Source organism: Podarcis vaucheri (assembly GCF_965113315.1).
Source record: "Podarcis vaucheri genome assembly, chromosome: 2".
NCBI classification, from domain to species: domain Eukaryota; kingdom Metazoa; phylum Chordata; class Lepidosauria; order Squamata; family Lacertidae; genus Podarcis; species Podarcis vaucheri.
Genome location: NC_138760.1, coordinates 123,481,437 through 123,507,623, shown reverse-complemented (window position 1 = coordinate 123,507,623; position 26,187 = coordinate 123,481,437). Strand labels below are relative to the sequence as shown.

The 26,187-nt window shown below is 45.2% G+C and overlaps 2 protein-coding genes across 2 annotated transcripts in view; both read right to left on the bottom strand.

Moving 5' to 3' along the window:
- The window catches only part of LOC309524703 (adhesion G-protein coupled receptor G4-like), a 36,336-nt gene extending 33,539 nt beyond the window's left edge, over positions 1 to 2,797 (bottom strand). Inside the window, exon 1 of the mRNA XM_082209618.1 lies at positions 2,723 to 2,797. The gene's annotated coding sequence lies outside the window, so the exon portion shown is untranslated. The remainder of the gene's footprint in view (positions 1 to 2,722) is intronic.
- Positions 2,798 to 7,445: 4,648 nt separating this feature from the next.
- LOC309527536 (uncharacterized protein) lies at positions 7,446 to 23,664 on the bottom strand (the record flags this gene model as incomplete). The annotated part of the gene is made up of 6 exons (XM_082214362.1): positions 23,296 to 23,664; positions 20,422 to 21,033; positions 17,152 to 17,223; positions 12,393 to 12,848; positions 10,043 to 10,137; positions 7,446 to 7,451 (listed from the first exon to the last, which is right to left on the bottom strand). Exons 1-6 carry the CDS (start codon positions 23,387 to 23,389, stop codon positions 7,446 to 7,448), a joined length of 1,335 nt encoding a protein of 444 aa, XP_082070488.1. The 5' UTR covers positions 23,390 to 23,664.
- Between the last annotated feature and the right edge of the window lie 2,523 nt (positions 23,665 to 26,187).

The window sequence follows — 26,187 nt, the reverse complement described above, 5'->3', positions numbered from 1 at the left end:
TGTTGGCTCATGTCAAGTTTGTGGTCAACCAAAACTCCTAGATCCTTTTCACATGTACTGCTCTCAAGCCAGGTGTCACCCATCTTGTATTTGTGCCTCTCAGTCGATCAATCATTTATTATACAGTCACAAGGGCATTAAGCTCAAAGGGTGTTGTTGCCAACGAAAGTCCTGTCAACTCCCTCTCTTTGTCTAGAAATGGTGAAACTGCAACCAAAGCTGGGGCAGCCTTCCACCAGCACTAACACACTAATGAAAGGAGGAGAAGCATCTCATAACTTCCAAGGGGCTGTAACAGGGTTTCACATTAAGTCCTTTCTGAAGGTTGGTTCCAGTATGTATCTGAACACAATTCAAAGTGCTGGTGCTCGCCTTTAAAGCCCTAAACGGCCTCGGCCCAGTATACCTGAAGGAGCGTCTCCACCCCCATCGTTCAGCCTGGACACTGAGGTCCAGCTCTGAGGGCCTTCTGGCGGTTCCCTCATTGCAAGAAGTGAGATTACAGGGAACCAGGCAGAGGGCCTTCTTGGTAGTGGTGCCTGCCCTGTGGAACACCCTCCCATCAGATGCCAAAGAGATAAACAACTATATGACATTTAGAAGACATCTGAAAGCAGCCCTGTTTAGGGAAGTTTTTAATGACTGATGTTTTAATGTATTTTTAATCTTTTGTTGGAAGCTGCCCAGAGTGGCTAGGGCAGGGGTCTGCAACCTTTAAGACAAAAAGAGCCACTTGGACCCGTTTCCGAAGGGAAAAAAAACCTGGGAGCCGCAAAACTCGTCATTATAAACATAACTTTTTTGTCACATTTTAAAAATTATTTCTTTGTTTGACCCCTCAGAATTACTCCTCCTCATAGAAATAAACGTTAAATTAACAAGTTACCTTTTTTTGTGTGTATGTTCTTCACTCCCCTTCAAAACAGTGACCAGCGTACATGCCCCCTTTCAATGCAGTGACCAGCGTACATGCCCCTTACAATGTAGCGGGCAGGCGGGAAGGTGACGTCGGGACGGTGCGTGACTAACGCATGCACCGCCCCCATGCAACATCACAGCCAGTACAGCGCCCGCCACAGTGGGGAGTGTCGGGGTGCACAATGTGCCTCCTCCCCTCGCTAGTATCCGCCCCGGAGCCGCGGCAAGGGTGTAAAAGAGCCACATGCAGCTCCGGAGCCGCGGGTTGCAGACCCCTGGGCTAGGGAAACCCAGCCAGATGGGCGGGGTAGAAATATTATTGTTGTTGTTGTTGTTGTTGTTGTTGTTGTTATAATTATAATTATTATTAATTGAGTCAGTCAGTCCTATGGATTTCCACAGTGCTTATTTACTGGAAAAGGCTGCTGGGGTGGGCGAGTTCCTTTTGAAACACAGGAGGCTGCCTTGTACTAAGTTGGACCATTGCTCCGTCTAGCTCAGGCTGAGTACGCATTACACCTTTAAAATACATTCAGAGCACTAGATACAGGTAGGTAGCCGTGTTGGTCTGACGTCGTCAAATAATTTTTTTAAAAAATGGCATTTGATGGCATGATGGACAGGCCAGCCCTGCCGAGTACTGAAGATTGTCAAGCATTGCTGGGAATTGCAAACTGCTTTGAGGTTTTCTACAATCAGGTAGCATACAAATTTTATGAAATAAACAAATGGCCATTGCTGCCTCCCTTTGGAACCATTTCCATCCTTTCAATGATGCCCTGTGTGAAGAAAGCCTTACTTTCGTCTGTCCCGAATCTGCCAATGTTCCTCTTCATTGGATGGTCCCACGACTTCCAATGTTATGAGAGAGAAAAGCTTTTCTCTGTCCACTGTTTGTGCACCATGCGACGTTTTATAATTGCCTTTGATGCCACCCCTTTTCTCTAAGAAGCGCCAAACTCTGCAACCATTTCCCATGGGGAAGGCGCTCCATCTCCTTGATCATTTTGGCTGCCCCTTTCATGACAGCTGCCTGCTTTTGAGTAGCAACTGCTTCTAGCCTTCCTGACCCTCTGCCACTGGCCTAGATCTCCTGTGTAAGAAGGGGTGACCCGCAGAGGACCTTAAGGTCCACAAATGACAACATTTTGGAGGTCCCAGGTCGCAAGGTGGTTAGATTGGTCTCAACTAGAGCCAGGGCCTTTTCAGTACTGGCCCCAACTTGGTAGAATGCTCTGTCACAAGAGACTAGGGCCCTGAGGGACTTGACATCTTTCCACAGGGCTTGCAAGACAGAGCTGTTCCGCTTGGCCTTGGTTTGGACTCAGTCTGACCCTTATATTTCCCTCCCCTTATGGTCTTGATTTATCGGCTACGGTATTTTAAAATGAGGCTGCATTTTAAATTGCATTTTAACATGTATTTTAATCCCCCCCCCTTTTCTCTTTTTCCCCTATTATGTTTTTACTGTGATTTTATTGGTGTTAGCTGCCCTGAGCCCGGCTCTGGCCGGGAGGGCGGGGTATAAATAAAATTTATTATTATTATTATTATTATTATTATTATTATTATTATTATTATTAAACCACCCGCTCTTCATCAACATGCCACTTCCTGGAAGCATTTGTGGCACGTTCTAAGCGCCTGACATTACATGGGTTAATGGTGAGGCCTGTGGCAACATATCCCAGAATCCTCAGCAATGTGCATGTAGATTCTGCAGCATGAGCGCAGTAAATGTGCAAATCACTTTCCGGAGGCAGAAAGTACAGAAACAACTACTTGAGGAAAATGAACAGCCTACCTTTCAGGAGCCTGCTTCTCACCTCTCTTCAATTCACAATATGCAAAGTAAAAAAAAAATATTTCAAAAAGAGGCGATTACTAAGGAATGATATCTTAAGTGCGAAAGCTCAATCAGGATGATTTAGCAGAAGAAAGACAGCTGATTAGCTCATACTTGTGGCAATGAAATATTCTAACGTCAATTGCCCCCTGTGTGCCATGAATGCCTTTGGCACGACACCATGTTTTTCTGACATCACACGGCATTTTGAGTAGTCCCTTAGTTTGACTATTAAATGCTCTGATAATTGCCTTCTGCAGAATTTTCACTCTGTGATGAGGAAAAACTGAAAGTCACTCAGCTCTCCTGGAACATTTGGAGCAATTTAAAGCAATTTCAGGTTCCTTGGATACAGGAAATCTCAAAAGGGTGACTTTGGGGGTTGGGGGGGAGGAACAACCAGTTCTGAAAAATGGATGTACCTGAGGATGGGAAAGGGAGATTCTACGAAGCAAACCAAAACCATTTATATTGTTACAAGATTGGGGCCAGGGGTCAGTCTGGATTATATCTGTGGATTCCTTCAGGGCCTGCTACTCTAGTTTAGAATCTAGCAGAAAAGGCCGCTGAACCGGTCAGACCAGCTTCTTTGTAAGATAATGACTTTAGCTGTCTAGTTAAGTACCACCATTGACATGTCCAAAGAGGCTGCTCTGTTGCCATAGAGACAAATGGAGGCAGGCATAAAGACAACAGGCAGGATGCCACATCATCCTAGGATGGAGAATAGGTGTTTGTGAGTTTTGGCTGATGCTGGAAGCGGGATATACAGGGGCTTGTATTACTGTGTGCTGACCCAAAGCTGGATTAGGGGCTTCCCTGGAAACCTAATGCAAAACCAAGATCTGTTGGGGTGTTAATGCTGTGAGCCCCTCCATTCTACAGTCAGTTTGTATATAGGTGGAGATTAAACCATATATCTTAAAAACACCACAATCTCCAATGCCCTTCATTGTAAGTAAACAAATTCTGAAAAGGCGCAGGCATCCCCGAAGTCTCTCACCACTCAAGAGACTGGAGTGAGCACAATAATATTTCCAATATTTGAGATGTAGGCCAGAGAATATTATGCATGCTTAAATTCCACAGGAAACCAAGAAGACAGTTTCCAGTAAGCTCCAAAGCAGACATTACAATGGATGCAAGAACGCTCTTAACCACTCAACTAATTCTCAGCGTACGGATTTCTGACGGAAAGGCATCACTCACACACAAGCTTTCAGCAGGCTTGGGAGAACTTCAAAGTATGCAGAAGCACAAAAGGTATATGTGGGGGGAACCCTAAAAGGGAGGAGGCAATATTCCATAACAACCCAGTGGGAACCAAGCATTATTCAGAGAGTATGGTCTGCTGCTTGACTGTGGGAGGAGAGAAAAATGGTCCATCTTGTATCTCCGAAAATACCTGGCACGACATCATCGTGCTCAGAGGTGCCTTGCCTTGACACGCACACGCACACACACACACACACACACACACACACACCTTCCTCATCATTGGTAGGCAAGGGAATTCTGAGCGTGATGACATCACACCACCCAACTTCTCTAGGTAGGCAGATGTTACTGAAAAGAAAGGCAGCGCTGCTACTCTTGGTAGTAACCACATGACTTGCAAAATAACCATATTTTTTGCCCCATAAGACGCACCAGACCATAAGACGCACCTAGTTTTAGAGGAGAACAAGGAAAAACAATTCTCTCTCTCTCTCTCTGTGCAGCACCTCTCCAGCAAAGTGGGAGGAGAAATGGAAGGGGCTCCATTTCTCCTCCCGCTTTGCTGAAGTGGCGCTGTGCAGAGAGGGAAAGCTGCGCAGCGCCTCTCCAGCAAAGCGAAGTCCAAACCGCAAGAGGGATCGCTGTGCAGCAAAAGCAGCAAACCCTCTTGCTGTTCTGGCTTCTGGAATAGCCATGCCAAGCCTCTTCAGGGCAGGGGGAGTGTTCGTCCCGTTGCCCTGAAGAGGCTTCGCATGGCTATCCCTGAAGCCAGAACAGCAAGAGGGATCAGTGCGCACCGATCCCTCTCGCTCCCCTGGCTTCAGGGATAGCTGCACAGCCTGCATTCGCTCCATAAGACGCACACACATTTCCCCTTACTTTTTAGGAGGGGAAAAGTGCATCTTATAGAGCGAAAAATACGGTAGTTACAAGTCCGAGTAGGTTTAAGATGGCCTTTGCAACTCCCATGATGCCTTGCCATTGTCCACTCTGGCTGGGGCTGATGGGAGTTATAGTTCCAAACACCTGGAAAGCAGCAGTATGAGGAAGCATCATGTATCCGTTCTGGCGACTGATGGCCCATAGTTGATGGCAATGGAAGTGGCAGGGAATTAAAGACAGGCTGAATTGTTCTGGACCAGTTGCGTAAAAGATTATAGGCCACCGTTGTTTATCTTTGCATCATGTACAAAAGCAAGACATGTTTACCATTAAACCTCCTCAAACCAGTTGCCATGGCGCATCCTTTACTGCTGCCATGGCAATCCCCCCTTCAGGCGCCAGAACTCCGTGAGAACTAATTTCCTAAAAGCATGAGATGCAAAAAGATTGAAGAAAAGAGGAAAACAACACCCAAGTGACTATTTTACGTAAGAAGGAGAAAGGGGAAGAGGCTTTGTGCAAACTATGGTGCATAAAATGCATACATACCCCAGTTTTCATGCGCTCCCTCCTTTGTGGAATAGGGACTCTGGATCAAAAAGCAGTGAGGGTGGGGGGAACAGAACAGACAGAAACGGGGGGGGGAGGCAAACATCAATATGGGAGGGGAGGACGCTCAGCAACCCTGCATAGTATTATGGGCTGGCGGGGGGGGGTCCAGTCTGGATGAAACCCTGGATTCCTTGCAAAACATGTGATCTATATCTGTGAGGCTAGGGTGTACAGTGGTACCTTGGGTTACAGATGCTTCAGGTTACAGACTCCGCTAACCCAGAAATATTACCTCGGGTTAAGAACTTTGCTTCAGGATGAGAACAGAAATCGTGCTCCGGCAGCGCGGTGGCAGCAGGAGGCCCCATTAGCTAAAGTAGTGCTTCAGGTTAAGAACAGTTTCAGGTTAAGAACGGACCTCCGGAACGAGGTCTTAACCCGAGGTACTTAACCCGAGGTACCACTGTATGAGGGAACCTGGTGGAGCAGCCAAACTAGTCCCTTTGTGAAGGCAATGACCATGGGTCAGCAGACTAAGGCCGGATCAGGCCCAATTGCCTTCTGGATCAAGCCTGCGGATGGTCCGGGAATCACCGCGTGGATCGCCAGTGCACTCATTCTTTCCCTCTCCCTCCTTTGGCGGTGGCGGCAGCGGCTCCTCCCTCCCTCCTCCTGGCTTCTCCCCACCCTGCCTAGAGGAGGAAGGGGGCTGGGCTCTGTTGGTGCCAGCAGCAGCAGCGCTCCAGCAGCCGCCATTTTAAGCAGCCCCTCTCCAGAGCCCTTTCACACACCGCTCATCGTCCCTTCGCTGCCAGCCCCTGCCACTCGCAAGACACAGGTAAGCAGCCACCGGGGCTTCTGGTGCTCCCGCATCATCCCCCTCCCCCCAAAAAATATAGTTTGGCTCCCCACAAGGTCTGAGGGACAGCGGACCGGCCCCCTGCTGAAAAAGTTTGCTGACCCCTGGCAATGACCTTAGCTGCTCAACTAAGCACCGAACACCTGCATCTTAAAAGAGTCGGTTCCATCTTAAATGAGTGATCTCCATGGAAACACTGCCCTCCTCCCCATCCTGAACTTGACTGATATATGTGGCATATTCTTACCCTCACAGCAACCCTGAGAGGTAGGTTAGACTGCTGAGAGACAGCGAGGGGGCCCCAAGGTCGCCCAGTGAGCTTCAGGGCTGAGTGGGGGGTTTGATCCCCCTCCCTGGAATATAGTACTGAGTAGTCCATACTGCTGCTCCTTAGTAATGTGAGTTTTTGGTCTGGTTTTAAATGCATTATTGCTAACCACCTATTCCTACATTTGATAAGAGTGGCAGAAAGCAAAACAACCAAACAGACAGATAAAATACTCACCGAGCGTTTGCCTTGATGTTATGGTTTGTAACAACAAATTTATAATCATGGTAATCATGGGATAAACTCATCAACTGTAGGGGAGAGAAAAAGTTAACTATAGTTTGCTTCCCTGGAAGACTTCCGGGTTAGCGCCATCGGCAATGGCGGAGTTCCTGTGACCGAGAGGAACTCGCTCCGTGAAAATCGGGTCTTGCCGCCGCGGCGAAGGCGGAGACCCTTTAAAAATCCCAGGCGGAGGAAGCCTGGGAACGTGGGATTCGGCTGACACCAGAAGCGCCTCCCTTACTGGCAGGGAAACCCTTTTTCGGGTATCCGAAGCGACGCGGGGTGAGTGGCGCGGTGTTTTGAATCAACCGCTACTTTTACGGAGTGAAGCCACACAGCCGTTGCCGGAGAGCGCTGACTTTTTCCTGTGGACAATTGGACTCTAAACAAGTACCCATGAGTAGAACGGAAAATTGGATTAAGAAACATTTTAATTTGGCACTGAAGCGGGAAGGTTCTAAACAGGAAGTCCGCCTCCCATTTTGGTAAATAGATTGAAGCAAAAACTTTGCAAGCTAAAGTCTGGAAAGTCGTATATAAAGGTCTAAATTTCCTTCAGTTATTACCACCAAAACCCCTCTTGGAAGCAGGAGAAAAGGGGGTGAATTTGTGACTGTTCAAGCCTGCAGGAGAGAGAGTAAAGAAAGATAAATTTCCACCGTCTCAAACCTGGGAACGGGGTGTCAGAGACAGAAATTTATGGGGAAGTTCATTGACTGTGAATGGAACGTCTTTTGACAGATAGTTAAAAAAGAGAAACAAATTGATTCCAATGTTGCCTCTTGCATTCAAAAGAAACAAAATATTTGAAAAATGAAAGTAATTTTCTTTTGTTGGTCCTGCTTTCAAAAGATGGACACAAATAGAAATTGTCTCCTCTAGAGGGAGCTTGTTAAATTGTTGCTGGAGTCGATCTGGGGATTTCACAGCTGTGAAGATTAGGATCGTGAGACCAGACTCTGACCTTGAATAAAAATGTGTTTAGAAGAAGTTTTGGTGCTTGCTTTTTGCAAGACAAGCGCTTTGCTGGAGCAGATGCATGAGTAGATGGATTTGATGACTGTTGCAGTTAAAAACTTTGGACAAACGGCGAATATCCATATAGAAACCATTCAGGAACCAACCCAGGAACCTGTTTTGACAGGGCAAGTGCAAGTGCAGAAGATAATGGAGGAGGTTGCTGTTGAACCTCAAGTAACACAAATGGAGAGACTCGAGGCCTTGCAGGAGCATAAGCCGCTATTCTTGAAGTTTGAATCTGGAGTGGACCAGAGCGGGTCTGGAGTTGTGAGGGCTCTTAATTTTGGAAGGGCTTTGAAACATGCTTTTAAATACTTTCTGGATTACAGTGTTGACTGTTGGGAATGGGACTGTGGGGAATGGGCTGATCTGCTGAGGGGAGATGGAGATATTTTTGGATTGGAGTCCTCCCGAGACCTACCCCCCAATGAGAAAGGAAAGAAATTAAGAAAAAGATCAACAAAAGAAAAAAGTAAAGTGCAGGTATAAACAAGAAGAAGATCTGCAGAAGGGACATGCAAAAGACTTAAGAGCCTCGGACATAAGATCACCAGGTTGATGGACTAGATGGAATGGACAAGAAGGACTGACAAAACCCGAGACCAGGAAGAAGAGATGTTGGATAAAGATTGGAAGAAAGTTTTAAAAAAATTATTTTGAGAATTAGTGTAAAATTAACGAGTATTAGGAAAAATGTTGGAATGAAACTATTTGGCTTTAGTAGAAATGATATAAGGAGTTATGTACAAATAAGTATTAAGTTTTAAGTTTTTTTATGTTAAGATAAGGTTAAATAAATTAAGGTAAATTGAATGACAGAATATAGTGAAAGATGGAAAGGATTTGTTGAGTTAATTAATAGGTTAGATCATTAAGATAAATTATATAACAAAAATTGAGAAAGATGGAAAGAATTTGCTGAAACAATTAATTAAATTAGAATGCAAAAAGGGAGGTGTGAGGAGGTCGATGAAACAAGTAAATGAAAGACAAAGATATGGAACATTGGATGTGTGTTTTAATGTTATTGTTTTTTTGCTGTACTGTTGTGTTGTTTTTTATGCTTTTCCTTTTATGTATTGTAATGTATGTTTTGTCAATTTTTTTGTTTTTCTTTTTTTTCTTTTTTCTGTAATTTTTAAACTTCTAATAAATATCATTATATATATATATATATATATATATATATATATATATATATATATATATATAGTTTGCTTCCCTGGGTAAAAATTGTTCAGCATTTTGTCTAACGATAGTGATCCTCTGTGAAAAGCCAACCATTAAACATTGCGGTAGTAGCTGCCTTAAAAGAGCTTATTGCTGCTAATCCCTTGAGCTTGCCCCACAACTAGGAATGAATACCCCCACTCCAGAACAGACTCCTAAGCATTCACACATAGTGGTGCACATACCTGGCAAATGCTGTTCTGTAATTAAGTCTTCTACTTGCAGAATGTAGCTTTCTCTCACTCTCCTCCCCCTATGTGTGTCCCCTGCCTGCCCCAAATCTGCTCCAGTGGGTTGAGGGAACCCCTAAACCAAATGGGGGGGCAGGCCTGCAGGGTCGCCCGGGGAATAGAGGCAAAGGAAATTCTATTGGGCAAGTGGAAGCCATCCCACCAGGGTAATAGCTCAGTCCTAGATGAAAACCAGAGGCCTATAGTTTGGGTTATGGAAGTGAGAGCTGTACCATAAAGAAGGCTGATCGCCGAAGAATTGATGCTTTTGAATTATGGTGCTGGAGGAGACTCTTGAGGGTCCCATGGACTGCAAGAAGATCAAACCTATCCATTCTTAAGGAGATCAGCCCTGAGTGCTCACTGGAAGGACAGATTGTGAAGCTGAGGCTCCAATACTTTGGCCACCTCATGAGAAGAGAAGACTCCCTGGAAAAGACCCTGATGTTGGGAAAGATGGAGGGCACAAGGAGAAGGGGACGACAGAGGACTAGGTGGTTGGACAGTGTTCTCGAAGCTACCAGCATGAGTTTGACCAAACTGCGGGAGGCAGTGGAAGACAGGAGTGCCTGGTGTGTTCTGGTCCATGGAGTCACGAAGAGTCGGACACGACTAAACGACTAAACAACAACATAGTTTGGGTTGACTTTGTGCTCCACTTTCTGTATGGTGGAATTGATTATAATCTGCTAACATGTAAACCAGGGATGGGCAAGAGAAGAATTAGTACTCACCCAGTTTGTTGAGAGCTTCTTAACATCGTAGTAATCAAATGTCTCTGGAGGATTGGAGAACACAGAGAAGTTCATCTGGATGTTATAGAACGTTACTGCAACAAGAGAGGAAGGATAATTACATCTGCATCAATTCTTCAGCAACCAGCCTTCTTTATGGTCCAGCTCTCACTTCCATACATCACTACTGGGAAAACCATAGCTTTAATTATACGGAACTTTATCGGCAAGGTGATGTCTCTGCTTTTTAAGATGCTGTCTAGGTTTGTCATTGCTTTCCTCCCAAGAAGCAGGCGTCTCTTAATTTCGTGGCTGCTGTCACCATTGATCTGCTTGTACACATTAATCATCTCCAAATAATAGGAGAACCTCCATATTCGCTTCTTCTAACGTGCGGCTTACTGCATTGCTAATGGCTGACTGTGATTGTGCGGAGCGGAATGATGTATTAATTCTCCTGCTACAAAGAACTCTCCTGGAAAGGTCTCCAAAATATTTTGTAGTGTTGGGGGTTGGCAGTTGGCAAGGATCCCCTAAAATTCCTGGATGCCAGGTTCTCCCCATAATTTCTGAAATCAGTAAAATATTCAAGCCTGTTTTCCCAGGAGCTTGGCTTAGAGAGGCATCATCACAGGTGATGGCAGACTCATTACTTTGACAAAAGGTGGGACATTCAGCTTTAGATATGAAGAGGAGGGCAGTCCCTCCTCCAGCTGTATGTTAATTAGCAAAAGACAATAGCAGCGTTAAGTGCTGGTTAAGTGCCATGGGATGTGGGTGGCGCTGTGGTCTAAACCACTGAGCCTAGGGCTTGCCGATCGATCCCAGTGACGCCAGCTCCTGCCCATCTAGCAGTTCGAAAGCACATCAAAGTGCAAGTAGATAAATAGGTACCGCTTCATGTGCTGCTCTGGTTTCGCCAGAAGTGGCTTAGTCATGCTGGCCCCCTGATCTGGAAGCTGTACGGCGGCTCCCTCGGCCAGTAAAGCAGGATGATTGCCGCAACCCCAGAGTCGTTCGTGACAGGTTCCTTTATGTTTACCTTTAAGTGCCAAGACCCCTGTTATGGGGTAGCCATTAATACTATTATTCTGCTTAAGGAATCTTTTCTCCTTTTGCCACTGAGAAGGTTGCAAAAAAAATTATCACTTCAGTGCAGATAAGGAAAAATTTTCTGTTGGACTGTGAGGGGTTTTTGGTAGCATGAGCTGAGTTTACCCACATTAAGTTTTATTTTAGTTTTCTCCTCCCCCCCCCAATTTATTTTGCAATATTACATTCAATTACATCCTTAATCATTCTTTGCAATACATACTATATCTATCTATCTGTCTATCTATCTATCTATCTATCTATCTATCTATCTATCTATCATCTATCATCTATCATCTACCATCTACCATCTATTTTCCGTTGTGACTTCCCTCCACCTGTGCTCAGCTTCCATTGTTTTTCATTCCTTTAATATTGCGTTAAAAAAAGTTATTTACATATTCCCCATTAATCCCTTTTCATCTTTTAACCTTAACTTTACAAACTTCAGTCAATGCATATCAATAAATTTGTTTTGGAACAATGTTTTGTCATGTATTCTTCCACACATTCCCCTTCTTTTCCTAATTTCTGATTTGATTGGAATCTAATCGCTGCTGTCATTTTGGCCAATTTAGTGAATTCACAAAGCTTGTACTGCCACTCTGCTACTGATGGAATCTTGTCCCCTTTCCAATTTTTAGCTATTAGCAATCTGGCAGCGGCTGTAGCATATAAAAACACTTTTTTATTGTCACTAGGGATGTCCTTTGAAACTAAGCCTAATAGAAACGCTTCTGGTTTTTCCTCAAATGATGTTTTAGACATCTTTTTTTAATTCTTCATGAATATTGCTCCAGAATTTTTTAATTTTCCCTCATCCCCCCACACGATACATTGTTCCCTCTTCCTCATGACATCTCCAACACTTACTTGATTTTAATTTAGTAGATAGGTAGCCGTGTTGGTCTGCCATAGTCAAAATAAAAAAATTCCTTCCAGTAGCACCTTAAAGACCAACTAAGTTAGTTCTTGGTATGAGCTTTCATGTGCATGCACACTTCTTCGGATAACTTTGTATCTGAAGAAGTGTGCATGCACACGAAAGCTCATACCAAGAACTAACTTAGTTGGTCTTTAAGGTGCTACTGGAAGGAATTTTTTTATTTTGATTTTAATTTGTATATTTTGACTAGTCTGACGGGAGTCATATACCACCTGTACATCATCTTCTTCTGGCTTTCTCGAATTGTGTAACAGGCAGTAAACTTAATATCTTGCTTCCACATTAAGTTTTAATGGAAATCCCATCTATTACCTGGAACTGGCATGGCTCCTGTGGGTGCTGGTGTAGACCAAGAAGTCTCCAGCGTGGTCTTGGCATCTTTATCGATGGTTGATGCTTTCGATTCAGTGATAAGTTTTGTATTGGTAAGATGAGGAACAGATACGGTTTCAGAAGCCTGATGTGTCGTCCCATCGTATCTAGAGGTTGAAGAAACCTGGGTAGGTTTGGAGGAGGGCACAGTCCAGGTGCTTTTGGGAGCTGTCTCAGCATAATGAGAAGTTGGCATGTACCAGGTGGGTTGAGTTGCGACGCCTGGAGGGGTAGCTCCATCGGGTCGAGAGGTGGATGCAGTCAACTCCTGTCGATGTGTTGTTCCATCTCTGTCAGAGGTTGGTATTTTCACATAAGAGCTAGAAGGAACTCCATCAGCTGTTGATGCTGTAGGTTCTGCTTTGGGTGTGGCTTCATCAGACCTGGAAGGAGACACTGTCCATTTGGTTTTATAAAATTACAATAATACAGTGGTACTTCAGGTTACAGACGCTTCAGGTTACAGACTCCGCTAACCCAGAAATAGTAGAAGAAGAAGAGTTTGGATTTGATATCCCGCCTTTCACTCCCCTTCAGGAGTCTCAAAGCGGCTAACAATCTCCTTTCCCTTCCTCCCCCACAACAAACACTCTGTGAGGTGAGTGGGGCTGAGAGACTTCAGAGAAGTGTGACTGGCCCAAGGTCACCCAGCAGCTGCATGTGGAGGAGCGGGGAAGCGAACCCGGTTACCCAGATTACGTGACTACCACTCTTAACCACTACACCACACTGGCTCTCCTCGGGTTAAGAACTTTGCTTCAGGATGAGAACAGAAATTGTGCTCCGGCGGCAGCACAGCAGCAGTGGGAGGCCCCATTAGCTAAAGTGGTGCCTCAGGTTAAGAACAGTTTCAGGTTAAGAACAGACCTCTGGAATGAATTAAGTACTTAACCAGAGGTACCACTGTAATAATAATTTATTATTTCTACCCTACCCATCTGGCTAGGTTTTCCCAGCCACTGGGTGGCTCCCAATCGAATATTAAAAACACAATACAGCATTAAACATTAAAAGCGTCCCTAAACAGGGCTGCTTTCAGATGTCTTTTAAAAGTAGGATAGTTGCTTATTTCCTTGACATCTGATGGGAGGGTGTTCCACAGGGCAGGCGCCACTACCGAGAAGGCCCTCTGCCTGGTTCGCTGTAACCTCACTTCTCGCAGGGAGGGAACCACCAGAAGGCCCTCAGAGCTGGACCTCAGTGTCCAGGCTGAACAATGGGGGTGAAGATGCTCCTTCAGGTATACAGGACAGAGGCCAGGACAGAGGCCATTTAGCGCTTTAAAGGTCAGCACCAACACTTTGAATTGTGCTCGGAAATGTACTGGCAGCCAATGTTGGTCTTTGAGGACCGGTGTTATGTGGTCTTGACGGCCACTCCCAGTCACCAGTCTAGCTGCTGCTTTCTGGATTAGTTGTAGTTTCCGAGTCACCTTCAAAGGTAGCCCCACGTAGAGCGCGTTGCAGTAGTCTAAGCAGGAGATAACCAGAGCAGGCACCACTCTGGTGAGACAGACTGTGGGCAGATAGGATCTCAGCATGCGTACCAGATGGAACTGGTAGACAGCTGCCCTGGACACAGAATTGATCTGTGCCTCCATGGTCAGCTGTGAGTCCAAAATGACTCCCAGGCTGCGCACCTGGTCCTTCAGGGGCACAGTTACCCCATTCAGGACCAGGGAGTCCTCCACACCAGCCCATGAAGGAACAGTCCCAGAAGAGTGCTGGGTGAGATCCCATGGACAACAATACTAAAAGGAAAGGGAGTTCATGATGGCTGGGAGTTTGTTAAGAGGGAGATACTAAAAGCACAACATCAGGCAATACCAATGAGACGGAAACATGGAAGGTGCCTAAAGAAGCCAGGGTGGCTATCTAAAGAACTTTTAACTGAATTAAGATTAAAAAAGGATGTGTACAAAAAATGGAAAAGGGGGGAAACCACCAAAGAGGAATTCAAACAAATAGCCAGCACGTGTAGACACAAAGTCAGAAAAGCTAAAGCACAGAATGAACTCAGGCTTGCTAGAGAGGTTAAAAGCAACAAAAAAGGCTTTTATGGGTATGTTCGTAGCAAAAGGAAGAACAAAGAAACAATGGGATCACTCAGATGAGAAGATGGTGAAATGCAAACAGGGGACACAGAAAGGGCTGAACTACTCAATGCCTTCTTTGCCTCAGTCTTCTCCGATAAAGAAAACAATGCCCGACCTGAAGAATTTGGAGCAAATGATTCAGCAAAGGAAACACAGCCCAGAATAACTAAGGAGATAGTACAAGAATATTTGGCTAGTTTAGATGTATTCAAGTCTCCAGGGCCAGATGAACTGCATCCAAGAGTATTAAAAGAACTGGCAGATGTGATCTCAGAACCACTGGCAGTCATCTTTGAGAATTCCTGGAGAACAGGCGAAGTCCCGGCAGACTGGAGGAGGGCAAATGTTGTCCCTATTTTCAAAAAGGGGAAAAGAGAGGACCCAAATAATTACTGCCCAGTCAGTCTGACATCAATAGCAGGGAAGATTCTGGAGCAGATCATTAAGCAAACAGTCTGTGAGCACCTAGAAAGGAATGCTGTGATCACCAATAGTCAGCATGGATTTCTGAAAAATAAGTCATGTCAGACTAACCTGATCTCGTTTTTTGACAGAATTACAAGCCTGGTAGATGAAGGGAACGCAGTGGATGTAGCCTACCTTGATTTCAGCAAGGCATTTGACAAGGTGCCCCATGATATTCTTGTAAAGAAGCTGGTAAAATGCGGTCTTGACTATGCTACCACTCAGTGGATTTGTAACTGGCTGACTGACCGAACCCAAAGGGTGCTCATCAATGGTTCCTCTTCATCCTGGAGAAGAGTGACTAGTGGGGTGCCACAGGGTTCTGTCTTGGGCCCGGTCTTATTCAACATCTTTATCAACGACTTGGATGATGGACTCAAGGGCATCCTGATCAAATTTGCAGATGACACCAAACTGGGAGGGGTGGCTAACACCCCAGAGGACAGGATCACACTTCAAAACGACCTTGACAGATTAGAGAACTGGGCAAAAATAAACAAGATGAATTTTAACAGGGAGAAATGTAAAGTATTGCACTTGGGCAAAAAAAATGAGAGGCACAAATACAAGATGGGTGACACCTGGCTTGAGAGCAGTACACGTGAAAAGGATCTAGGAGTCTTGGTTGACCACAAACTTGACATGAGCCAACAGTGTGACGCGGCAGCTAAAAAAGCCAATGCAATTCTGGGCTGCATCAATAGGAGTATAGCATCTAGATCAAGGGAAGTAATAGTGCCACTGTATTCTGCTCTGGTCAGACCACACCTGGAGTACTGTGTCCAGTTCTGGGCACCACAATTCAAGAAGGACACTGACAAACTGGAACGTGTCCAGAGGAGGGCAACCAAAATGGTCAAAGGCCTGGAAACGATGCCTTATGAGGAACGGCTAAGGGAGCTGGGCATGTTTAGCCTGGAGAAGAGGAGGTTAAGGGGTGATATGATAGCCATGTTCAAATATATAAAAGGATGTCACATAGAGGAGGGAGAAAGGTTGTTTTCTGCTGCTCCGGAGAAGCGGACACGGAGCAATGGATCCAAACTACAAGAAAGAAGATTCCACCTAAACATTAGGAAGAACTTCCTGACAGTAAGAGCTGTTCGACAGTGGAATTTGCTGCCAAGGAGTGTGGTGGAGTCTCCTACTTTGGAGGTCTTTAAGCAGAGGCTTGACAACCATATGTCAGGAGTGCTCTGATGGTGTTTCCTGCTTGGCAGGGGGTTGGACTCGATGGCCCTTGTGGTCTCTTCCAACTCTATGATTCTATGATTCTATGATTCTATGATTCTAAGAGATTCATGGAAGACCATCAACCGGAAGTGTGGCTGCAGACTTAGAGGTTGTTGCTAAAGAAGACAGAGGCACAGTTACAACCACATCAGAGTTGGCTCAGGATTTCACTGAGTCTCAGGAGGCCCAATAGGAAATGTGGTAGAAGCTGTACTGGTGTCCTTGATAACTACAACTGTGGTTTCCAGGGCAGCATTTCCAGTGGGAATGAACATCTTGAAATACATGTCATCTCTGCCACTCTACAAAACCCACTCAAATCTGATGGCTTCAGCTGTTTCGGAAGGAAGGTTCAGAAACATGCCATATTCCGAATTGAATCTACCTGTCCTTGTGGTCTAAAACAGGGTGAAAATCTTGTACATATTATTATATATACTTAGAAAACTGGGCATTTTTAAATTTGTGATAACTGATGAGAGGAGAATATTATCAAGAGAATTTTATTATTTATTATATACATTTTTGTTAGCTACCTTGGATGATTCAACAGCTTTGAGATGATGATGATGATGATGATGATGATTTTACTACAATCAATTGGTATATAATGTATTTTGTGATATAAATAAAAAGTGGATATAAATTTAGCAAATAAATAATCGTAAGAAGACCCAGCCAGGGTCCTGCTATCTCCCTGTAAAGCAGGACTCGGGACTGGGCCCACCGTCCTCCAGATGCTGCCGGACTCCAACTCCCATCAGCCCTGACCATTGGCCATGCTGGGTGCAGGGGATGATGGGAGTTGGAGCCCAACACCTGCAGGCCTACAGGTTCCCTGTCCAGGGCCAGCTGCCCATGAGGAAAGATTTTAACCCGGATCACCCCATTCTATTCGCTACGTACCTGTGACTGAGGGGTCAGGGGCTTTGCTTGTCAGTGGTGGAGCTAAAGATGTATAGTTAAAGTCACGTGACCCTGTTGAAAAGAGGGAGAAATGCACAGAGACGAATAAACACAAGATTGAGAAATGCATAAATACGAATAAAGGCAGGGTTCACCAATACACCATTCACATGGATCCAACTCTTTGAAAATACCAAGATCTTGGAGTTTGAGAAATAGGTTAATGAAAGAATGCTTTTAGATATCTCTGGAGCCCGACTCTGGTGCAGGAGAGGAGGACAGTGTCATCTGCATATAAAAATATGGAAACTGCCTTAGGTCCTAACCTAGGAGGGCGGCCATTCACAACAGGTAGATGTTTCGCAGGTGGCCTAGGACTTGCTGATCAGAAGGTTGGCGGTTCGAATCCCCACGATGGGTGAGCTCCCATTGCTCGGTCCCTGCTCCTGCCAACCTAGCAGTTCGAAAGCACCTCAAAGTGCAAGTAGATAAATAGATACTGCTCCAGCGGGAAGGTAAACGGTGTTTCCGTGCACTGCTCTGGTTCGCCAGAAGCGGCTCAGTCATGCTGGCCACACGACCCGGAAGCTGTATGCCGGCTCCCTCGGCCAGTAAAGCGAGATGAGCGCTGCAACCCCAGAGTCGGCCACGCCTGGACCTAATGGTCAGGGGTCCCTTTACCTTTACCTAGGTGTTTCATGTCATTCAAAAATAGATTAAATAGGTGTGGGGCAAGAATACAGCTTTCTATGGCAGGGAGTTGTTGAGAATAAAATCCCACAGCTTGAACCCCCTACAAGTTCCCTGAGGGCCATTTCCCATGATGCTCATGAAAGGGCAGAGCTGCCTTTCGGTGAACAGCAACAGGACCTCAGAGGGGCTCTTTTTTTTAAAATTCTTTTTATTAAGTTTCTTTTACATATATGAACGAAAAACAAAAAAAAAGAACAAACAAAAAACAAAAAAGATCACAAACCAATACAATTGAAGGACAGTGGTGCAGCCTCATAGTTCCCGCGTTGACTAAGTGGGTTGGAAGGAATAAAGGCTCCAAAAAAGAAAAAAGAAAAAGAAAAAAAGAAAAAGAAAAAGAAAAAGGTGAAAGGAAATCACAACAACATTGACTTCCTTCCCTACTGATTTCGGGTTTCCACTTTTAACGGTTTTATTTTTACAGCTGGTATTAGTTTTTTTGTTGTTGTTTGTTTGTTTGTACATCGAAAGTTTTATAACAAACCTGCTATAGTTGGTAGGTTTTTAAAATTACTTTCAAAATAAGTCATAAATTTGCTCCAGTCTTTATTTGGCTTTGTATTTTTTTGATCTCTAATTCTTTGCGTCATTCTTGCCATTTCCATGAAGTCAAATAGTTTTAATTGCCAATCCCTCACCGTTGGTAAGTTTGTGCTTTTCCAATTTTGTGCGATTAGCATTCTGGCCGCTGCTGTTGAATACTGAAATAAGATTTTGTCTTTTTCTTGAATTTCTTTTCCCACCATCCCCAACAGAAAGGCCTCAGAGGGGCTCTTATCTGCTGGCCAGTCATGTGCTCCAATAAATTCAGCCACCTGCTTGTTTTTCTCCTCCTTTGTCCTCATTCCCCATTATCTGTTCCAGGTACTATCAGCTTTTCATAAATTTCAGGTTGTCAAAAACAGCCATAAAAGGCAAAGGAGGAAATTTATAGCTTGTGCAGAAGTTCCCACACGCCATAGCAGAGATTTCGCACGGCAGATTAATAAATAAAGCTTTACCGCTCTGTCTCCAACCAGGATCTCAAAAGCTTGGTCAGAGAACTTGTCCAGACTGGAGTTAGGTGTGTTTGCACTGGCCTGTCTCCCCATTGACATAGTGACGTACACCCCACCCTAGTGTCGTCCCAAGGCTCATCCCCCCACCCTGCTTCAATTAGGGTTTTGAAAAAATCCTGGCTATTTTGGACTTCCCAAGGATTAACACACACGCACACCCGCCCCATAAAGTTGTGATTCCTGCATTGCACAAAGTTGGACTAGAGGGTGTTTGGGATCCCATACAATTCTATGGTTCTGTGATATGATTCTAAGGGGTGGAAGATCTGGGATAGTGCTGGCATGGGAAGGGAAATTCCTCTACACTGATGGGGAGGCAGGCTGGTGTGAATCTACCTTCTGCTCCAGTGCAGACAAACCTCTAGATAACAAAGCATTTGGCTGATGCTACCAGCCATCAAAGGATGGGGAACAAGAGGCCAAAGCAGTCTGTGCTTGAGAGTTTTGGCTGATGCAGGAAGCTGGAGAGACAAAGGCTTGTCTTGCTCTGTGTGCTGGACCCAAAGCTGTGGCTTGAGGATCTCCCTGGGAATCTAATGGGAAACAAGATCTGCTGTAGGATTAATGCTGTGAGCCCTTCCATCCCATGTTCAGGTTGTAAAGGTAAAGGTAAAGAACCCCTGACCATTTAGTTCAGTCGTGGCCGACTCTGGGGTTGTGGCGCTCATCTCACTCTATAGGCCGAGGGAGCTGGCGTTTGTCCACAAACAGCTTCCGGATCATGTGGCCAGCATGACTGAGCCGCTTCTGGTGAAACAGAGCAGCACATGGAAACACCGTTTACCCGCCGGAGCGGTACCTCTTTATCTACTTGCACTTTGACGTGCTTTTGAACGCTAGGGTGGCAGGAGCAGGGACAGATCAACGGGAGCTCACCCCGTACATATGGGCAAATAACACTATATACCCTAAAGACGGACGCGGGTGGCACTGTGGACTAAACCACAGAGCCTAGGACTTGCTGATCAAATGGTTGGTGGTTCGAATCCCTGTGACGGGGTTAGCTCCCGTTGCTCGGTCCCTGCTCCTGCCAACCTAGCAGTTCGAAAGCACATCAAAGTGCAAGAAGATACATAGGTACTGCTCCAGCGGGAAGGTAAACGGCGTTTCCATGTGCTGCTCTGGTTCGCCAGAAGCGGCTTAGTCATGCTGGCCACATGACCCGGAAGCTGTACGCCAGCTCCCTCGGCCAATGAAGTGAGATGAGCGCTGCAACCCCAGAGTCAGCCACGACTGGACCTAATTGTCAGGGGTTCCTTTACCTTTTTTATCCTAAAGACACCATAGTCTCCGCCAGCCTTCATTCCGAGGAAACTGAAACCTGGGTGAGCGCAGGCAGCCTTGGGGTCTGCTGAGGCTCAGACATTGGGGTGTGTGCGTGAAAACGTATTGTTCATAATGATGGGTGCAAGCAAGATGGAGGAGGCTCCTGCACAGGCTATGTTGGCATGATACTCACCGCAATCTTGGCGATGGTCGGACTCAAGTGTTGCGCCGTTCAAGGACCAGTAATCGCCTTCCCAGCTAACAACATCTCCAGAGGAACACTTCTTCATCTGCTGCTCCTCCAGCACGGAACTCCACATTTGGAAATAATGCAAGGTGCCCACGAAGCGGATGTCTTCAGCCTGCTTCTTTTGGAGGCAGCCAATCACAAAAGTCCCACCTGGCTTCAGGTGCTTGCGTCTGAGCTCACGGAGCTCTTTGCTCATCATCCTGCCCCCATCATGGAAGACCTCGAGCAAGCTCTTGTTCCCGTCCCACACACAGCACATCTGGTGCGTCTTGGGGACCATGATATCTTTCCCCAAATCAACCAGGGTGCCGAAAAGGGACATTTGCAGGGTATAGTTATTGGCAAACAAAGCCAGCTCCACATCTTTGGGGTCCCTGGAGGAACTCCTGATGTCATAAGAAAAGGCCGCCCAAGTGCCCACACTTTTATTAGTCTTGTTCAGATAGATGCACACGGTAAATATGTGCAAGTCTTGGGCAACGCGGCCGGCCAAGGAGGGGTATTTCTGTGTCTGTCCAGACAGGACCAGTTGCTTCCCTTTCAGAGAAGCAGTTTCTGTTCATGACATGGGTAGCAAGAGAAATAAGAGAAGAGAGTGAGGACATTTTTCAAACAATCCATCAGCTGCATAGCCTAGCCTTCCCTAAGCCGGGGCCCTGAATGCATCGACCAGAAACCTGCACCAGCCCCAGTCAGCACAGCCCCAGTCCGTTCAGATGTTTTTAAGATTAAGCACTATATAAATCCTTTTAAATAAAATATGTAGACTATCTGGAGCACACCTGGCTGGTGTGTGTGTGTTCTGGGGCAGCCAGTGATTTTTTACAGAGATCTGTGACTGTTGAAATATAAGGCATAACAAAAAAAAAATGTTGCACAATACAAACGTAGTGACTGAAGTGCAAAAAAAGTGCTTTCACATAAACTCTGAATTGGAGGTGATGGACCAGGAAAAAGACCCTGGGGTTATCGTAGGTGGCTCAATGAACAGGTTGACTGCCACTTTCATAATGCTGTTTTACAAATCTATGATGTGACCCCTTTTGGAATATACTGCGTACAGTGGTACCTTGGGTTACAGACGCTTCAGGTTACAGACTCAGCTAACCGTGAAATAGTACCCCGGGTTAAGAACTTTGCTTCAGGATGAGAACAGAAATCGCATGGCGGCGGCAGGAGGCCCCATTAGCTAAAGTGGTACCTCAGGTTAAGAACAGTTTCAGGATAAGAACGGACCTCTGGAACGAATTAAGTTATTAACCCGAGGTACAACTGTACTGTGTTCTGTTTGCCTCATCTCAAAAAGGGTCTTGTGGACTTGGAAAAGGTCCAGTAAAGGGCACCCCCAAAAATGATCAAGGGGATACTGTGATCCTTTTGTGGGAACCGCCCTGAGGGTATAGGTATATAAATCCAATAAATAAAACATAAAAATAATTATTCCTCCACAAAGTCCTTCTTCATGGAGCATAGAGTTAAATTATGGAATTCCCTCCCCCAGGAGGTAGTGATGGTCAACAACTTGGATGGCTTCAAAAGGGGGTTGGACAAATTCACGGAGGAAATTGAGCCCCTCCATGGTTCCTTCCCAGGATGACTCTGCTCTGCCTCTGCACTTGGAGGCAGCTGCAAGGCGCGGAGGGAGAAAGCTTGGAGTTGCTTAAGAAGAAGAGTTTGGACTTGATATCCCGCTTTATCACTACCCGAAGGAGTCTCAAAGCGGCTAACATTCTCCTTTCCCTTCCTCCCCCACAACAAACACTCTGTGAGGTGAGTGGGGCTGAGAGACTTCCAAGAAGTGTGACTGGCCCAAGGTCACCCAGCAGCTGCAGGTGGAGGAGCGGAGACACGAACCCGGTTCACCAGGTTACGAGACTCCCGCTCTTAACCACTACGCCACACTGGCCCTGTGGTCCATCTAGTCCAGGATCCCTTCTTCATTATTATTAATCACTACTACTATTCATTTGTTCATTTCCCACCCGACACCCTAAGGTCACAGGGCAGGTTACAACACTGCAAGGCAGGGCCGGATTTAGGTTTGATGCGGCCCTAAGCTACTGAAGGTAATGGGGCCCTTTATATGTCCAGCTGTCCTTTGTCGACAACAAATTGTTACTGTTTTTTGTGGTGAATAGAGTGGTACCTCTGGTTGCGAACAGAATCCGTTCCGGAGGCCCGTTTGCAACCTGAAAAGAACGCAACCTGCATCTGCGTGGGTTGCGATTCTCCGCTTCTGCGCATGCACGTGATGTCACTTTGCATGTCTGCACATGCGCGAGCAGCGAAACCCGGAAGTAACCCTTTCCGGTAGTTCCGGGTCGCCGCGGGACACAACCTGAAAACGGGCAAACTGAAGCAAACGTAACATGAGGTGTGCCTGTACAGTGGTACCTTGGGTTAAGTACTTAATTTGTTCCGGAGGTCCGTTCTTAACCTGAAACTGTACTTAACCTGAAGCACCACTTTAGCTAATGGGGCCTCTCGCTGCTGCCGCTGTGCCGCCGGAGCAAGATTTCTGTTCTCATCCTGAAGCAAAGTTCTTAACCTGAAGCACTATTTCTGGGTTAGCGGAGTCTGTAACCTGAAGCGTAAGTAACCTGAAGCATATGTAACCCGAGGTACCACTGTATATGTTATATGGTAATTTATGGACCTAATAGGTATCTAAGGCCATTTGCATGTCACAAAAAATGTATTTTATCAAAGTAATTGTTGAACTGAAATACAATTAAGAAGAAGTATATTAATAGTGAACGGGCCCTCGTACTCCTGAATTTGTAGGTAAATGAACAGAAGCACTGGGAAAACCTTTACCTGACAGAAGGAACAAGCCCACAAGGATGACGACCAGGCTGCAGAGGATCTTGTCTGAAGAACTTCCAGCTAAACTCCCCATTCGCCCTCTCATTCTAGACACACTTTGAAAGGCAGAAGGGAATTCCGCGAGGCACTTTCTGGAGTAGTGAGGGACACACGGAAGAAGAAGAGGTGAGGCTTGTTCGATTCTGGATCAAATCAAAGCTCCCTTGGCGAAACTGGATTACTTGTGCATGTTAAGGGGGATACACCCATTTCACACTTCTAGAACCAAAACACAGCTAACCTTCAAAACTCAATTTTTGCGATGCACGTCTTCAGCCAAACTGTATGTACAGAAATGCATATATTTGGGGGAAACGTGGATTAGAAATGTGGCCTAATTAAGGAATGCAGTACTACGTGAGATCATCACTCCTCGACCTCCAGAGCATGGGAAGTCACCCAAAGATTTATAATTTGGCATAAAATATGGACTGTTCGATTGTTCTATAATTTGGAATGTTTTTAATGTGGTTTTTATTGGATTGTTAAAATGGCAAACTTAATAAATATTGTTATAAAAAAGAAAGAAATGCATAGTCTGTGTAGACCACCTTGAGCTAAATGGCCTAAGGCTATTAGGGTTAGAACATAAGGTCAACGGCAGCCTTGCATTTTAATATCCTCCTTAACCAAGTTCTTGCACATTTTAAATTCGCTTATTCATTCATTCATGTCTAAATGAATTCATTACAAGACACTTTGCAAAGATTCAAAAATAAGACCACTTACCTAACAAGGAAGCAGCTAATAAGATCTGCTGTGATATTTTGCCAGCTCTAGTCCCTTCTGAAAGCCATACAAATGAACTACTTGCCAATTTGTGTTTTGTTTTTTCCCTTTTTTTGCAGAAGGACAATTTCAATGCCGCTTGAATATTGCAAATGGGACCCTCCCTGCCAATGTGAAGAAGGACTTCCCCTTATAGGCTGGCAGGAGATGTAAAGGCCAAGAGATCTGCCCTGCCCACTTTATATTTTACAACACTTGCTGTCATTCCCTGTCCTCCCTCTCACTCTGCTTTTTAACTATGGGCTCATTTCCTTCCCCCCTTTTTATGGGTAGCAGTTATCTGTTATCTACCGAGATTTTAACGATAAGAATTACTGTATTTTTCCGTGTCTAAGACTAGGTGTTTTTTTTTTTACCAAAAAGTTAGGTTTAAAATTGGGGCTTGTCTTATACATGGGGGCGTCTTATACACGGAAAAATGAGGTACCGTATTTTTCGGCCCATAGGGCACACCTAGTTTTTTTTGGGGGGGGATAAAGAAAAAAATATATATTTCCCCCCTAGGCGTGGGGCTGGGGCGGGGGAAGCCCGAGCTTCCCCCGACCCCAGCCCCCAGAACAGGCAGCTCTCCACAAGCCGTGGGAGAGCTGTGCAAAGTCGCGCAGCTCTCCCACGGTTTGCGGATAGCTTCCTGAAGCCTGGAGAGTGAGAGGGGTCAGTGCGCACCGACCCCTCTCGCTCTCCAGGCTTCAGTGAAAGCCTGCATTCGCCCCATAAGACGCACACACATTTCCCCTTCATTTTTGGAGGGGAAAAAGTGCGTCCTATAGGGCGAAAAATGTGGTAATTCTGTGTGAAGCTGACCTGCAATCAACTCCATGGATCAGAGATACTGGGAAACTAAAGAGCACCAAGTCAGAAGTTCTCCAAAGGATGAGGGGAGGGGGGCAAATTCAGCTCATATTTGGAACCAAAGTTGCCAAATTCACACTTTCTGAAACAATGTGATAACCAAAACACACCCATTCTTCTCATATTTGCACTTCTCTGAATTTTGCAGTGCTGTTCACCAACAAGCCAAAGTTTACAAAAAGCATCTATTAGGCAAATGTATATGTAAATTGAATGTATTAGTGAAAGTAGCATACAAAAATGCATTATACTGGGGGAAATTGCTTGAAATGATGATCGTGTTAGTCAAAACAGCATACAAAAAAAATGTGTTGATTTGGAGAAATCCACACTGAAAGGTTGGTATCTGGAAAAGTGTGCATGCACAGGAAATCTTATACCAAGAACAAACTTAGTTGGTCTCTAAGGTGCTACTGGATAATTTTTTTTTATTTTTCATATATTACACTAAAATGCTGCAGAATTCCCATGAGGGATCCGGCCCAATTGCCCTCTAAATCCGGCCTGCAGATGGTCCGGGAATCAGCGTGTTTTCACATGAGTAGAATGTGTCCTTTTATTTAAAATGCATCTCTGGGTTATTTTGGGGGTTTAGGATTTCGCCCATTATTATTTTTTCCCTAAAATATTGTTCGCCCCCCCCAAGGTCTGAGGGACAGTGGATCAGCAACCTGCTGAAAAAGTTTGCTGACCTCTGGATTGCTGCAAAAATGTAGAAAACCAGATTTAAGAGTGGGAAAACCGAGAACCGAAGGGAACTGAAATTGGAAGACCCCCATCCCTACTCCTGCTGCAGGTGAAGCGCAGACAGGACACCTGAGAGTTAGCAGTGGGAAGACCCACCCCTTATACCTGACCAATGCCCTTCCTTTGTGCCTCACCCTTATCTACCCCCCCAGCCTACCCAAACCTCTTCTTCCCCTCCCAACCACACCTCCCCCTCAACCAGGGTGGATAAAAATCAATGTTTTTTTAAAAAAAATTAAATTAAAAATCAGGGTTTTTTTTATTTAAAACAGATTTATTTTAATTGAATTTTTAAAATAAAATGCTTTTGGAGGGAAAATATTACTAAAGATTTTCTATTTAAGTTACATTATAGTCCAAAGGCTATTCATCAGGAAATAAGGATTTGTTTTACGTTTTTCATGTGTGCTAAAATTCAGTCTAAGTTTTTTGGTGTTTTTTTTAATTGTTTAACCA